Genomic DNA, 14,330 nt, shown 5'->3' with positions numbered 1-14,330 from the left:
GTGCACCGGAGATGGGGGTGGTTGCAGGGCCTCCATACAGTGCACCGGAGATGGGGGTGGTTGCAGGGCCTCCATACAGTGCACTGGAGATCGGGGGGGAGGTTTGCAGGGCCTCCATACAGTGCACTGGAGATCGGCGGGGAGGGGGTTGCAGGGCCTCCATACAGTGCACCGGAGATTGGGGGGTGCAGGGCCTCCATACAGTGCATCGGAGATTGGGGGGAGTGCAGTGCACCGGAGATTGGGGGGGGGGTGCAGGGCCTCCATACAGTGCACCGGAGATTGGGGGGGTGCAGGGCCTCCATACAGTGCACTGGAGATCGGAGGGGGTGCACTGGAAATCAGGGGTGAAGTCTGCAGTGCAGTAAGTGGAGATTAGGTGTGTGGATCCCACCTGGCCCTGCCGGCTCGGCACCGTGCTGCAGTGCACTGGAGGGACGAGGATCACAGTTCTTCCTTCTTCTTCCCGAGCTTCATATGATCTTTCTCTCTGAGCGATCGGATGAACGACACAAAACCAGATTCCTGATTCACAAGAACAAACAATTACTAAACCATGATCACCACTGCAGCATAAGGCCCCGCCCCTGCACACCACAGCCCCGCCCCTGAGCAGCCCCGCCCCTGAGCAGCCCTGTCCCCCTCCCCTGCCCAGCTGATGCAGAGATGGACACTCACTGAGCGCTCGCCGTTGTATTTCTCGGTGGATTTCCCGTAGTTGTAGTAGATGTAGGTGGGGAAGCCCTCCACCCCCTCCTGCTTACACAGGTCCTGGTTCTTCTCCTTGGTGCAGTCTACAGCAGCGACCCCAATCTGGAAAATAAGGCAACAAGTCAACTGAGGATCAGGGCCCATGGAAGTGTCCAGACATACAGGGGCTTCTCACAATATTGGAATATCAACAAAAAGTGAATTTATTTCAGTTCTTCAATACAAAAAGTGAATCTCCTATATTATATGGAGTCATTACACACAGAGTGATCTATTTCATGTGTTTATATCTGTTAATGTTAATGATTATGGCTTACAGCCAATGAAAACCCAAAAGTCATTATCTCAGTAAATTAGAATACTTTATAATACCAGCTTGAAAAAGAATTGTAAAATCAGAAATGTTCCCTACTGAAATGTATGATCAGTAAATGCACTCAATACTTGGTCACGGCTCCTTGTGCATCAGTTACTGCATCAATGCGGCGTGGCATGGAGGCGATCAGCCTGTGGCTGCTGAGGGGTTATGGAAGCCCAGGTTGCTTTGATAGCAGCCTTCAGCTCGTCTGCATTATTGGGTCTGGTGCCTCATCTTCCTCTTGACAATACTCCATAGATTCTCTATGGTGTTAAGGTCAGGTGAGTTTGCTTCCAATCAAGCCCAGTGATACTGTTGTTTTTACACCAGGTACTGGTACTTTTGGCAGTGTGGACAGGGGCCAAGTCCTGCTGGAGAATGACATTTCCATCTCCATCACTGTGTAAGGCCACTCATGACCAATAGACAACGCCAGAAGCGTCTTACCTGGGCCAAGGAGAAAAGAACCGGACTGTTGTCAGTGGTCCAAGTGTTGTTTTCAGATGAAAGTAAATTTTGCATTTCATTAGGAAATCCAGGTCCCAGAGTCTGGAGGAAGAGCGGAGAGGCCACAATCCAAGCTGCTGGAGGTCTGGTGTGAAGTCTCCACAATCAGTGATGGTTTGGGGAGCCATGTCATCTGCTGGTGTAGGTCCACTGTGTTATCAAGACCAAAGTCAGCGCAGCCGTCTACCAGGACATTGTAGAGCACTTCATGCTTCCCTCTGCCGACAAGCTTTTGGAGATGGAAATGTCATTCTCCAGCAGGACTTGGCCCCTGTCCACACTGCCAAAAGTACCAATACCTGGTGTAAAAACAACAGTATCACTGGGCTTGATTGGCAGTGTGGAGAAATATGTGTATATATATGTGTGCAGTAGACTATGTATAGATTTATTGTGTCACTGGCAATAAGGTAAGGGTATGTGCACACGTTGCGGATTTCTTGCAGAAATTTCCTGAAGAAAACCGGAAATTTTCTGCAAGAAATCCTCATTTTTTTTTTTGCGTTTTTTTTCCGTTTTTTTCGCGTTTTTTTAGCATTCTGCAAGCGTAATTAGCTTGCAGAATGCTAAAGTTTTCCAAGCGATCTGTAGCATCGCTTGGAAAACTGACTGACAAGTTGGTCACACTTGTCAAACATACTGTTTGACAAGTGTGACCAACTTTTTACTATAGATGCAGCTTATGCAGCATCTATAGTAAAAGAGAGAATGTTTAAAAATAATAAAAAAAATAAAAAATGCTTATACTCACCCAGACATCTCATCAGCGGCGTCCGTTCGTCTTCCTATAGATGGTGTGTGCGCGCAGGACCTTCCGTGACGTCACGGTCACGTGAGCGGTCACATGACCGCTCACGACCAATCACAGGACAGTGACGTCATCGGCGAGGTCCTTCGCCGCACATCAGCTACAGGAACCGAAGCGACAGCGTGCAGTGGAGGCGGGAAGACATCGAGGGTGAGTATATCGCTATTTTTTATTTTAATTCTTATTTTTTTACCACTTATATGGTGCCCAGTGCGTGGAGGAGAGTCTCCTCTCCTCCACCCTGGGTACCAACCGCACATAATCTGCTTACTTCCCGCATGGTGTGCACAGCCCCGTGCGGGAAGTAAGCAGATCAATGGACCCCTAGGTGTGCGGAATCCCCTGCAATTCCGCATTTTAATGAACATGTTGCTTTTTTTTCCGCGATGCGATTTTTTCGCGGAAAAAAAGGATACATTTGCACAAAAAATGCGGAATACACTTAAAAAAATAGGAGGCATATGTAAGCGTTTTTTTCGCGTTTTTATCACGTTTTTATAGTGAAAAAACGCTAAAAAAACGCGAAAAAATACTGAACGTGTGCACATGGCCTAACATCTGTCTTCAAAGCTGCAGGTTCGCACCCAGGTGTTAATATGTATTTTCCTGAGACAAGTAGACTTCTGTCTCCAATCTCACCAGGGGGTCCTGTTGGAAGCCAAGAAGAAAGGGAACATTTGACACCTCCTAGCTCTTGGAAGAGAGATGTTTATGGTCTGATAGTATCTCTGGGAGAGCTTTACACAAAGGATCTCAAAACAAAATAATATATTCATTGGGGTGCGCGGCCGTGGTGCAATCAAAAAACAAGCAATTATGATATTAATCTGAGGGGCTGGTCTAGAAACCTGATCTCCTGACCAAAGATATAAATTAAGGCTGTATACAGAGAATGGTGTTCACATGTGAGGGCAGCCTGAGAAGCTGATGTATTCCACCAACTCCATATTCACCCCCCCCCCCCTCAGGGAGCAGAAAGCAAACTACCAGTTAGATGATTTCTGTAAGTTTTCTCCTGTTATTTTATACTGTTTTGCATAAGTTGTGTGTCTTCTTTTTATCATATTTTTATACCTTTTCTTACTGTAAGCACTGAACCTATTTTGTATTAAAGTATAAAACTTTAACAAGTTGAACCTTGAATGTTCTAAAAGAATCCATAGCCTGAGGTGTGTGAGCCTTATGAGTGGTAGACAGTATTATTATTAGTATTTCCGGGACTCATCGCCCGTGTATTCGGTGAGTGATGGCAGCGTGTATGAGCGGGTGTGTGGCCTGGGTCGGTGTGTGATTTATGCTCCCGTTACAGCATAGGACAGAGGTTGGATGCTGGACTGAGAGAGGGGAGATAAATTCACTTTTTGCTGATATTCTCATATTATGAGACGCTCCTGTATGTGTCCGGGATGTGATGCACCCGGCGAGGCCGCGACATTTCCAGTTGCCGCTCGTCTCCAGACTAATCAGTTTTTCGTGTTTATTAATTTGCGGCAGTGAAAGGCGACACGAGCGGGAGGGAATTCTGCCTCGTAAAACAAAACCTGATGCAATTAAGGCGCCGGCCTGAAAACGCGATTGAGATCCGATTATTTACTGAGGGAAATGAGTTGTGAGATCAGAAGCGAGCGGCGTCCCGTCACGGAGAACACGCGGATATCAACGCCGCCGCCATGTTTGCATTTTATTTCCATTCCGTCCAAATCAGACGAGGAAAATTGAAAAGTGAATTATTTTAGACTAATCTCTGGCCCCCAGGGACGAGCGCAGCGCCGGCGCCCCATGGGGAGGGTTACTGTCTGCCGTCTGAGAATCCAGCAATAAGAATAGAATCACTGCTGAGCCAATAAAATCTAAAGTCTGCCAGTGTAGCAGCTTGTAGAACTACAACTTCCAGCATGCCCTGGCACCCGAGGTCTATCGAGTTATAATGGATGTATGAGAAGCTCTGCAACTTCTGCTTGCTGTCAGTGAGTGGAAACGTTCTTGGTTCACAACATCTCCAGGTCTAATCCTTCTCACAGCTGAGGGTCTGTTACAGTGTGTCAGTGCAGGCTGGTTGAGTCCATTCACTGACAGCAAGCAGACCCCTCACAGAAGGGATGGGCTAGCCTTTACACTTTCTCGCCTCCGCACTCACCTTCCGATCTTCTTTGAATTCATCCGCTGCCGTCGTAAAATCAGGAATCGAGTTCTTGCAGTGCGGACACCCTGAAAAACAGAACGATGATGAGGAGGAGGATTGTTACACGGCAGCAGAAGGGACTAATGGAAGACTTGGCTTTACCTGCAGCACTTTCCAGCAGCCTGCAGTGTAAAGAATGGAGGTTGTATGCTGGTTCCCATAGGAATGTAATCAGACTTTCTGAGCTGTAACACTATAAAGCTGAAGTGGATTAGTCAGAGGATTCATCCTCAAAATAAACTCAAGAAATGTGTGCGCAACCCTGGAAATACCACGAAAACCTCCATTCTTTACACTGCAGGCCGCCTCCAGAGAACTGGAAAATAATTACATGTTATCTGAGTACAAGGGGCCACATTCCAAGAGAAGGTACGGCCAGGAGACCCCGGCCACCCATGTGTCCTGCAGCGCCCCCCGCAGGGTATATGTGGCATTACATGGCAGCTCTCCGTCATTAATCTTCACTGATCGGACAATCTCCTTCCTGATCGCTCCTGACAGCGAATCCTTCACGTTGGGTGAAAACATCCGAGGCTCCGGGAGACCTGAGCCGCCCGGCACACGCTGACCGTAAGGCTGAACACGCGGTGACAGCGCTCACGTCCCAAACAAGTCCCTGTAATTACAGTGCGGACAGCCGGCGGGAAACGGACGGCGCTAACAGGAGAGACACCAGGGAACAGAGGAGGATCCGAGGCTCGGGGAGACCAGAACCGCCCGGCACACGCTGACCGTAAGGCTGACGACGCGGTGACAGCGCTCACGTCCCAAACAAGTCCCTGTAATTACAGTGCGGACAGCCGGCGGGAAACGGACGGCGCTAACAGGAGAGACACCAGGGAACAGAGGAGGATCCGAGGCTCGGGGAGACCTGAGCCGCCCAGCAGATGCCGACCGTAAGGCTGACGACGCGGCGACAGCGCTCACGTCCCAAACAAGTCCCTGTAATTACAGTGCGGACAGCCGGCGGGAAACGGACGGCGCTAACAGGAGAGACGCCAGGGAACAGAGGATGATCTGAGGCTCCGGGAGACCAGAACTGCCCGGCACACGCTGACCGTAAGGCTGACGACGCGGCGACAGCGCTCACGTCCCAAACAAGTCCCTGTAATTACAGTGCGGACAGCCGGCGGGAAACGGACGGCGCTAACAGGAGAGACACCAGGGAACAGAGGATGATCCGAGGCTCGGGGAGACCAGAACCGCCCGGCACACGCTGACCGTAAGGCTGACGACGCGGTGACAGCGCTCACGTCCCAAACAAGTCCCTGTAATTACAGTGCGGACAGCCGGCGGGAAACGGACGGCGCTAACAGGAGAGACGCCAGGGAACAGAGGATGATCTGAGGCTCCGGGAGACCAGAACTGCCCGGCACACGCTGACCGTAAGGCTGACGACGCGGTGACAGCGCTCACGTCCCAAACAAGTCCCTGTAATTACACTGCGGACAGCCGGCGGGAAACGGACGGCGCTAACAGGAGAGACGCCAGGGAACAGAGGATGATCTGAGGCTCCGGGAGACCAGAACTGCCCGGCACACGCTGACCGTAAGGCTGACGACGCGGCGACAGCGCTCACGTCCCAAACAAGTCCCTGTAATTACAGTGTGGACAGCCGGCGGGAAACGGACGGCGCTAACAGGAGAGACACCAGGGAACAGAGGAGGATCCGAGCCGCGCCATCATCGTGAATGGCGTCTATTGGGAGAGGGCGACGTGGGGTTAATGCCGTTCTGTACGAACAATAAACCAGGAGAAAAGAACATTAATTTCTGGAGGAAAAACAAAATCTCAGGGGAGCGGAGCCCCCGACATGACGCCCTCTCCTCCGCACACCCCCGGGTGGCGCCATCATCACAGATCCCTGAGCTGAAGTGTCGGCACAATGGGACGCACCATCATGTTCTCCATTCACATCCAGAGAAGCTTTCAAATCCTTATTGGTCAGTGTGAAGCGCTTTAGCTCCACCCCAATGGCAGACATGTGACCTCACCGCCGAGCTCCCACAATGCACTGCTCTGCAGATGAGTAAATGCAGCTCTGGATGTGACCGGAGCACGAGGATCAGCACAAGTTCAGCAAAGATAAGGCCGTACAAAGCTACTTTCTGATTCACTTTTATCCAACATGGTGAAATTTGCGCTAAATTTTTAGTTTAATCCAACTTCACTTCTCCGCATTTATCAAAAGTCGCAATCAAATGATTACGATTACTACACTGATACATTGTAACAAACCCCCAGCTGTGTGCGCAGCAGCATGTACTCGCACTATGAAAACAATGGACGTTCCCATTCAATGACAACAAGCAGAGATGGTGACCATCACCACACAATGAATGAGAAGGACTTTGCATTTCGCTTACATAACGAGCTCATTAAATATTAACCTCGCACTCCGGCAATATCCGCCTGTTCCCGACAGCACGAAGGGTTAACCCACTTCTCTGGCGGCGGATCGCCACAAATCCCATAATCCCCGGCAGCAGGAATCCGAGGCGTCTCAGGACCGCGCTCACAAGCCCAGGGCGGGACCACCACAGACGTCTCGCATCACACAGAAACCTATCCAGGCTGCTGCACCGGGCCCTCGCCTCTGGCGGAGACCCCCAATGGCGGGAACACAGTAATAGGTGCAGAGAAAGCACAAAACATGGGAGGAAAGATGAAGGATCCCGCGGATGCTGCAACACAAAACCGAGAAATGCACAAACCTGCAGCCAGCCCTCCTCATGTCCCGCTCTGCTAGCAGCGTTTGTTACAGTGTATCGGTGCAGACACTCTGGGCACCAGGTGGATACATTTCATTACTGATACATTGCCATATAATTTCTGAACCTAAATTAACCCCTTTGTGTCCCTGAAACATAAAAATACGTCATGGGGCTGAGGAGCCGGCTCAGGCCACGTTCACACTTAGCGGACATGCTGCGACTGTGCCTAATATTTCCAGCACAATGGAGGCGACCTGATGAAAGCCCTGGACGATGAGCGAACTGTCACTTGGTGAGTTTATTTCTCTGCACACGTTTATGAGAAGCCAGAAAAAGAAACCAAGAAAAAAAATGTGCAAAATCTGAAGTATTAATAAAAACACATGAAAAAAACAGCTGCTTCACATCTGCATCAAATAGAGAAAAGGGAAAAAATGCAACAACCGGATTGTTCTTGAGCATTGTGTTACAGAAAAGATGAAATCCAACCTGCAGATAAACAGCAAAACCTGCAGCCTTTGTGCAGTGTGACCACGGCCTTGTACTGCAGCACCGACCTCTGATCGCTGCTGTTTAACCAGTTAGATGCTGCTGCCAATCACTGGGGTGTTGGTGCTCATGTGCAGCGGCTTCCATCACCTACAGCCCCCTGCCCCATGCCATGATATGTCGGGGTGCTCATCAGCCCGAGGGTCTTCTCCCATCAAAATATTCATTTTATTTACACAGTACATTAAATGCCAAAAAATTCCAGAATTGACCTTTTGTTCAAAAATGTAAAAAGGGTCGTTATTTAAACCAAAACGGCATCGATAATAGTTACCGCTCGGTGGCAAAGTCCGTCCGTCTCACGGCGCCATCGTCAGAAGAAAAGGCCGGGTTCACGACTTTCAGGACATTTCAGTGAACGATCAACTAGAAATCAACCAGCAAAGACACAAACGGTCTCCTGCGAGAAAGGGACGGGGAACGCGAAAAAGCAAAAACGGAAAACTGTCTGGTAATGAAGGGATTGCCGTTCACTGACAGGAAGCAGAGATCTGGACACGGTGCATGAGCTGGGACAGACTGCCGGCTCTGCGCAGGAAGAGGTTAATGTCGCCCCTACAATTTATGACACGGTGTAACTGATGATACCGGCGGCTGATCTGCACACTCGTCATGTTCTCCGCTTTGCTCGGGGCTGATAATCTGCTTATGTGAAGCCTCCGGCAGGCGAGGACGCCGCGCACATTCTATTTGTTCATTTCTTATCAGGAAAAATGCAAATCCACAAAGAAATAAAACAAACGCAACAAGATAGGACAAGGCGCGAGCGGCTGTAGCACCGCCAACCTGCTGCGCCGCGCCGATTACAGAGGATCGCGGCGAAGGGGACGTGTCGGAAGATAACGGGAGGTGAAGGGGCAGAAAGGGATCTGACACAGAACAGAAATCCAGACACGTGGCGGAGTCAGCGGCCACGGAGATCACAACCCCCAATATCCCCAGGAGAAAGTGAGGGTTGTACATGGCGCTCACTCCAGGCTCCATGGACATTTCTGCACCTTTGTAAAAGGATAATTGGCATTAAAACGGCACCAAAAAAGCTGCAAAAAGTGAACAGATATGCAGCTTTTCTTGTGATTTGCCAAGTTCCAACCTTTCCCAATTGGAAAGATTTGACCACAGAGGGCGTCAATATTCTGCCCAGACAACCCCATTAATGATGGTGAGGCCTCAGGGTCCGCCAAATCTGAGAATGAGGGGGCCATGGCCCCAATGCAGAGCTGCCTCTTGCTCCAAGCTGACAGCCAGACGTGCGAGCAGGAAAACACAACAAGGCCGCCATCACTTGGATGCACCATGACCTTCTCATGGAGCAGATGTGCTGCGGTTCCTCTGCACAGCGAGTGGCTGGGATGATGCTCTGCAGAGTAATGCACCATTACCTTATCATTGAGCAGATGTGCTGCGGTTCCTCTGCACAGAGAGTGGCTGGGATGATGCTCTGCAGAGTAATGCACCATTACCTTATCATTGAGCAGATGTGCTGCGGTTCCTCTGCACAGTGAGTGGCCGGGATGATGCTCTGCAGAGTAATGCACCATGACCTTCTCATTGAGCAGATGTGCTGCGGTTCCTCTGCATAGCGAGTGGCCGGGATGATGCTCTGCAGAGTAATGCACCATGACCTTCTCATTGAGCAGATGTGCTGCGGTTCCTCTGCATAGCGAGTGGCCGGGATGATGCTCTGCAGAGTAATGCACCATGACCTTCTCATTGAGCAGATGTGCTGCGGTTCCTCTGCATAGCGAGTGGCCGGGATGATGCTCTGCAGAGTAATGCACCATTACCTTATCATTGAGCAGATGTGCTGCGGTTCCTCTGCACAGAGAGTGGCTGGGATGAGGCTCTGCAGAGTAATGCACCATTACCTTATCATTGAGCAGATGTGCTGCGGTTCCTCTGCATAGCGAGTGGCCGGGATGATGCTCTGCAGAGTAATGCACCATGACCTTCTCATTGAGCAGATGTGCTGGGGTTCCTCTGCATAGCGAGTGGCCGGGATGATGCTCTGCAGAGTAATGCACCATGACCTTCTCATTGAGCAGATGTGCTGCGGTTCCTCTGCACAGTGAGTGGCTGGGATGAAGCTCTGCAGAGTAACGCAGCATGGTTGGAGCGGTGGTGCAGATCGGCATCAGAAGTGCAATGGGACGTGATGGAAGCGCCGGCTCTCCGTACAGATGGGAGCGGCACCTAATCTACAGAAAGCAGGAGATCTTACAAGGAGCGTAGAACATGACGAGCGCGTGCTTCTTCTTCTTCAGAGTCTCCCTGAAGTCATCTCCCAGGAGGTGGAGGACACTCGATGGCTTCTCTTCCCACGCCGGCTCTGGAGGCGGCGGCGCCTCGGGGCTGCGACAAACATAAAGCGACATGATTTATGGAGTCACATGACAGTACGCAGCAGGCGCCAAACTGACGCATCACACACCTGTGCATGAACTCCAGGATCTTCTGCTCGGAGCGCAGGTGCGGCACAGTGTACTTCTCCTCTCCATCCGCAAAATACTTCATTGTGGGAAATCCGGATACGTGGAACCGCTCAGCCAGAGACCGATGCACGGTGGCGTCCACAGCCGCTAACGCTCCGGAGCCCTGAAACCAAAGAGGACGGTCAGCGATAATGGGGAACAGAAAACGGTAATGACACTGGGGGGTGCAGGACCGCCGGGGAGGATCTACATCCAGGGGGGACAGATACCGTCAGCGCAGGACCGACACCGGGGGGAAGGGGGGGTGCAGGACCGCCGGGGAGGATCTACATCCAGGGGGGACCGATACCGTCAGCGCAGAACCGACACCGGGGGGGAAGGGGGGGTGCAGGACCGCCGGGGAGGATCTACATCCAGGGGGGACCGATACCGTCAGTGCAGGACCAACACCGGGGGGGGGGGGGCTTGGGTGAATGGGGGCGCAGGACCGCTGGGGAGAATCTACATCCAGCGGGGACCGATACCGTCAGCGCAGAACCAATACCGGGGGGGGAATGGGGGCGCAGGACCGCCGGGGAGGATCTACATCCAGGGGGGACTGATACTGTCAGCGCAGGACCGACACCGGGGAAGAAGGGGGGCGCAGGACCGCCGGGGAGGATCTATATCCAGGGGGGACCGATACCGTCAGCGCAGGACCAACACCGGGGGGGAATGGGGGTGCAGGACCGCCGGGGAGGATCTACATCCAGGGGGGACCGATACCGTCAGCGCAGGACTGACACCGGGGGGGGGAAAAGGGGAGCAGGACCGCCGGGGAGGATCTACATCCAGGGGGGACCGATACCGTCAGCGCAGGACCAACACCGGGGGGGAATGGGGGCGCAGGACCGCCGGGGAGGATCTACATCCAGGGGGGACCGATACCATCAGCGCGGGACCAACACTGGGGGGGAAAGGGGGCGCAGGACCGCTAGGGAGGATCTACATCCAGGGGGGACAGATACCGTCAGCGCAGGACCAACACCGGGGGGGGGTTAGGGGGGGCAGGACCGCCGGGGAGGATCTACATCCAGGGGGGACCGATACCGTCAGCGCAGGACTGACACCGGGGGGGAAAAGGGGCGCAGGACCGCCGGGGAGGATCTACATCCAGGGGGGACCGATACCGTCAGTGCAGAACCAACACCGGGGAAAGAGGGGCGCAGGACCGCCGGGGAGGATCTACATCCAGGGGGGACCGATACCGTCAGTGCAGAACCAACACCGGGGAAAGAGGGGCGCAGGACCGCCGGGGAGGATGATCTACATCCAGGGGGGACCGATACCGTCAGCGCAGGACCAACACCGGGGTGGAATGGGGGCGCAGGACCGCCGGGGAGGATCTACATCCAGGGGGGACCGATACCATCAGCGCGGGACCAACACTGGGGGGGAAGGGGGGCGCAGGACCGCTAGGGAGGATCTACATCCAGGTGGGACCGATACCATCAGTGCAGGACCAACACCGGGGAGGGGGGCGCAGGACCGCCGGGGATGATCTACATCCAGGGGGGATCGATACCGTCAGTGCAGGACCAACACCGGGGGAAGAGGGGGGCAGGACCGCCAGGGAGGATCCATATCCAGGTGGGACCGGTACCATCAACGCAGGACCAACACGGGGGGGCACAGGACGGATCTACATCCAGGGAGGACCGACACCGGGTTATAAGGGCGTAGGACCAACACGGAGGGGGAAGCGCGGGACCTACACACGATGTTACGGACCGACACAGAAACTAGCGCACAATGTTCAGTTCATGAACTACAACCCCCGTGCGGCAGGACAGTGATCGGCTGCAGCAGGTAATGCAGCGTTAATCACATAAATGCAGAAAACCTTTGATGAGAATCTTTATGATTTATGCAAAAAAGCTTCTTGCCAAGTCAACCCCTGAACCTATCCTGCTGAGAACAGATCCTGCCGCTCGCATCCACATTTCACATGTTTTCTCTAAATATGACAAGTTTAACTAATCCTAATGGTAAACACTTCTAATATCACAACTCCCAGCCGCTCCTGTAATGTTCTCAGAGCCGAGGTTAGGAACAAAGAGCGAATTAATCAGTCGGAGCAAAACTCCTCCAGGATCCCCGCAGATGACATCTGAAGAATCAGGAGCAAAATGCAGAAATCAGGAAATCTACCGGATAATAATAATTACACAGCGGTCGGGAAGAATCACAAGAGACGGCGGGAAAATAGCAGACCGGAGTACACGGACAGGAACGATCACTGCGGTCACAGAGTATCATCTGTATATATACCTAACCTACATATCAAGTAGCGTCAGTGAGCAGAGAGCTGATCCAGAGCTGCACTCACTATTCTGCTGGTGCAGTCACCGTGTACATACATTACATTACTGATCCTGAGTTACCTCCTTTATTCTACCCCAGAGCTGCACTCACTATTCTGCTGGTGCAGTCACTGTGTACATACATTACATTACTGATCCTGAGTTACATCCTGTATTATACTCCAGAGCTGCACTCACTATTCTGCTGGTGCAGTCACTGTGTACATACATACATTACTGATCCTGAGTTACATCCTGTATTATACTCCAGAGCTGCACTCACTATTCTGCTGGTGCAGTCACTGTGTACATACATTACATTACTGATCCTGAGTTACCTCCTGTATTATACCCCAGAGCTGCACTCACTATTCTGCTGGTGCAGTCACTGTGTACATACATTACATTACTGATCCTGAGTTACAGCCTGTATTATACTCCAGAGCTGCACTCACTATTCTGCTGGTGCAGTCACTGTGTACACACATTACATTACTGATCCTGAGTTATATCCTGCATTATACTCCAGAGCTGCACTCACTATTCTGCTGGTGAAGTCACTGTGTACATACATTACATTACTGATCCTGAGTTACCTCCTGTAGATCTTTTATTATAAAAATGAAAAACATAACAACAATAATAGCAGAAAACATAACAAAAATATTAGCCAGAAAATAATCAGTATACTGAACACTGGTCCAGCCGCTCATTCTCTCCTCTCACACATATTATACAGTATATACAGAATAATAACTTCAGGTCCGGTCACCAAACAAAATAATAATAACAAATAAAATAAACAATGGAAAACAAAGACTATATACAGGAATTTTTTTTTTTTTAATTTATTTATTTTTTTTATTTTGTTTAGTTTTAAATAAAATAACTACAAATTAAACAAATATATACAATACTACAAGCTATCCTCCATTCCCAACCCCCCGCACTGACCTGAGAGCTGGTCCTGCGTCTCATGCCTCAGTCCATGTCCAACGTCCATAGGCCAGATCAGGCAGTGCCAGTTTTTCCCCCAAACAACCCGGTGTCCCATAGTCCTGCAAGATAATCCCACCTCCCCCCTTTTCCCACCACCCAACCTAACACCTACACCCAAATCTATATCCCCATATACAATATATACATTATATACAGCAGCACACACCACAATAATTACAAAACACAAAGCCCAAGTTCGGCGCCTGCAGCCCTACATCACTGTATAATGATCAAACAAAACAAAAATCTACAGTGTCAGCAGCAGCCCACCACCAGGAAAGGAGATGACCAGACTAGGGCACACTAAAAGAAAAGCCCCTCCAGAGGAGCGCGGCCCTCCGTGCGCCCAGTCGCCCATACTCCAGAGAGCGCACCTTCACCAGGTCACCGAGTATGGTCCTAAACACATCGTCCACTGGGAGGATTTTTCGTTGCGTCGATACTAAGCACCGTGCGTTCCACGTGTGATACCTAACCACTGCGCTAACTAGAAATAAGGTGCAACGGTCCCGACCACCCAGGTCTCCGAATGCTCCATAGGCCCATTCCGCATAGGAGAGACCGGCCAGCCGAGACCAGCCAATGAAGGCGCCCACCCTGTTGTACACCTCTGTGTTGAAGGGACAATGAAGCAGCAAGTGGTCCATGCTTTCCAGCAAGGTACCACAATGCTCCCGAGGACAATTCCTGTCCTCAGAGCTCCTACACTTCAGATTGTCCCTCACACA

The 14,330-nt window shown here is 51.4% G+C and overlaps 1 protein-coding gene across 1 annotated transcript in view; it reads right to left on the bottom strand.

Annotated features, from left to right (window-relative positions):
* Positions 1 to 233: 233 nt before the first annotated feature.
* PDIA5 (protein disulfide isomerase family A member 5) overlaps positions 234 to 14,330 on the bottom strand; it is a 44,294-nt gene continuing 30,197 nt past the window's right edge. The window contains exons 12-16 of the mRNA XM_077273311.1: positions 10,261 to 10,424; positions 10,051 to 10,181; positions 4,522 to 4,592; positions 679 to 813; positions 234 to 525 (exon numbers count right to left, since the gene is read on the bottom strand). Coding sequence (XP_077129426.1) covers positions 445 to 525; positions 679 to 813; positions 4,522 to 4,592; positions 10,051 to 10,181; positions 10,261 to 10,424 — 582 coding nt within the window. The 3' untranslated portion in view covers positions 234 to 444. The remainder of the gene's footprint in view (positions 526 to 678; positions 814 to 4,521; positions 4,593 to 10,050; positions 10,182 to 10,260; positions 10,425 to 14,330) is intronic.

Source organism: Ranitomeya variabilis, chromosome 7 (genome assembly GCF_051348905.1).
Source record: "Ranitomeya variabilis isolate aRanVar5 chromosome 7, aRanVar5.hap1, whole genome shotgun sequence".
NCBI lineage: Eukaryota > Metazoa > Chordata > Amphibia > Anura > Dendrobatidae > Ranitomeya > Ranitomeya variabilis.
Note: the sequence above shows the minus strand (reverse complement) of the source record. Positions and strands in the feature narration are given on the sequence as shown.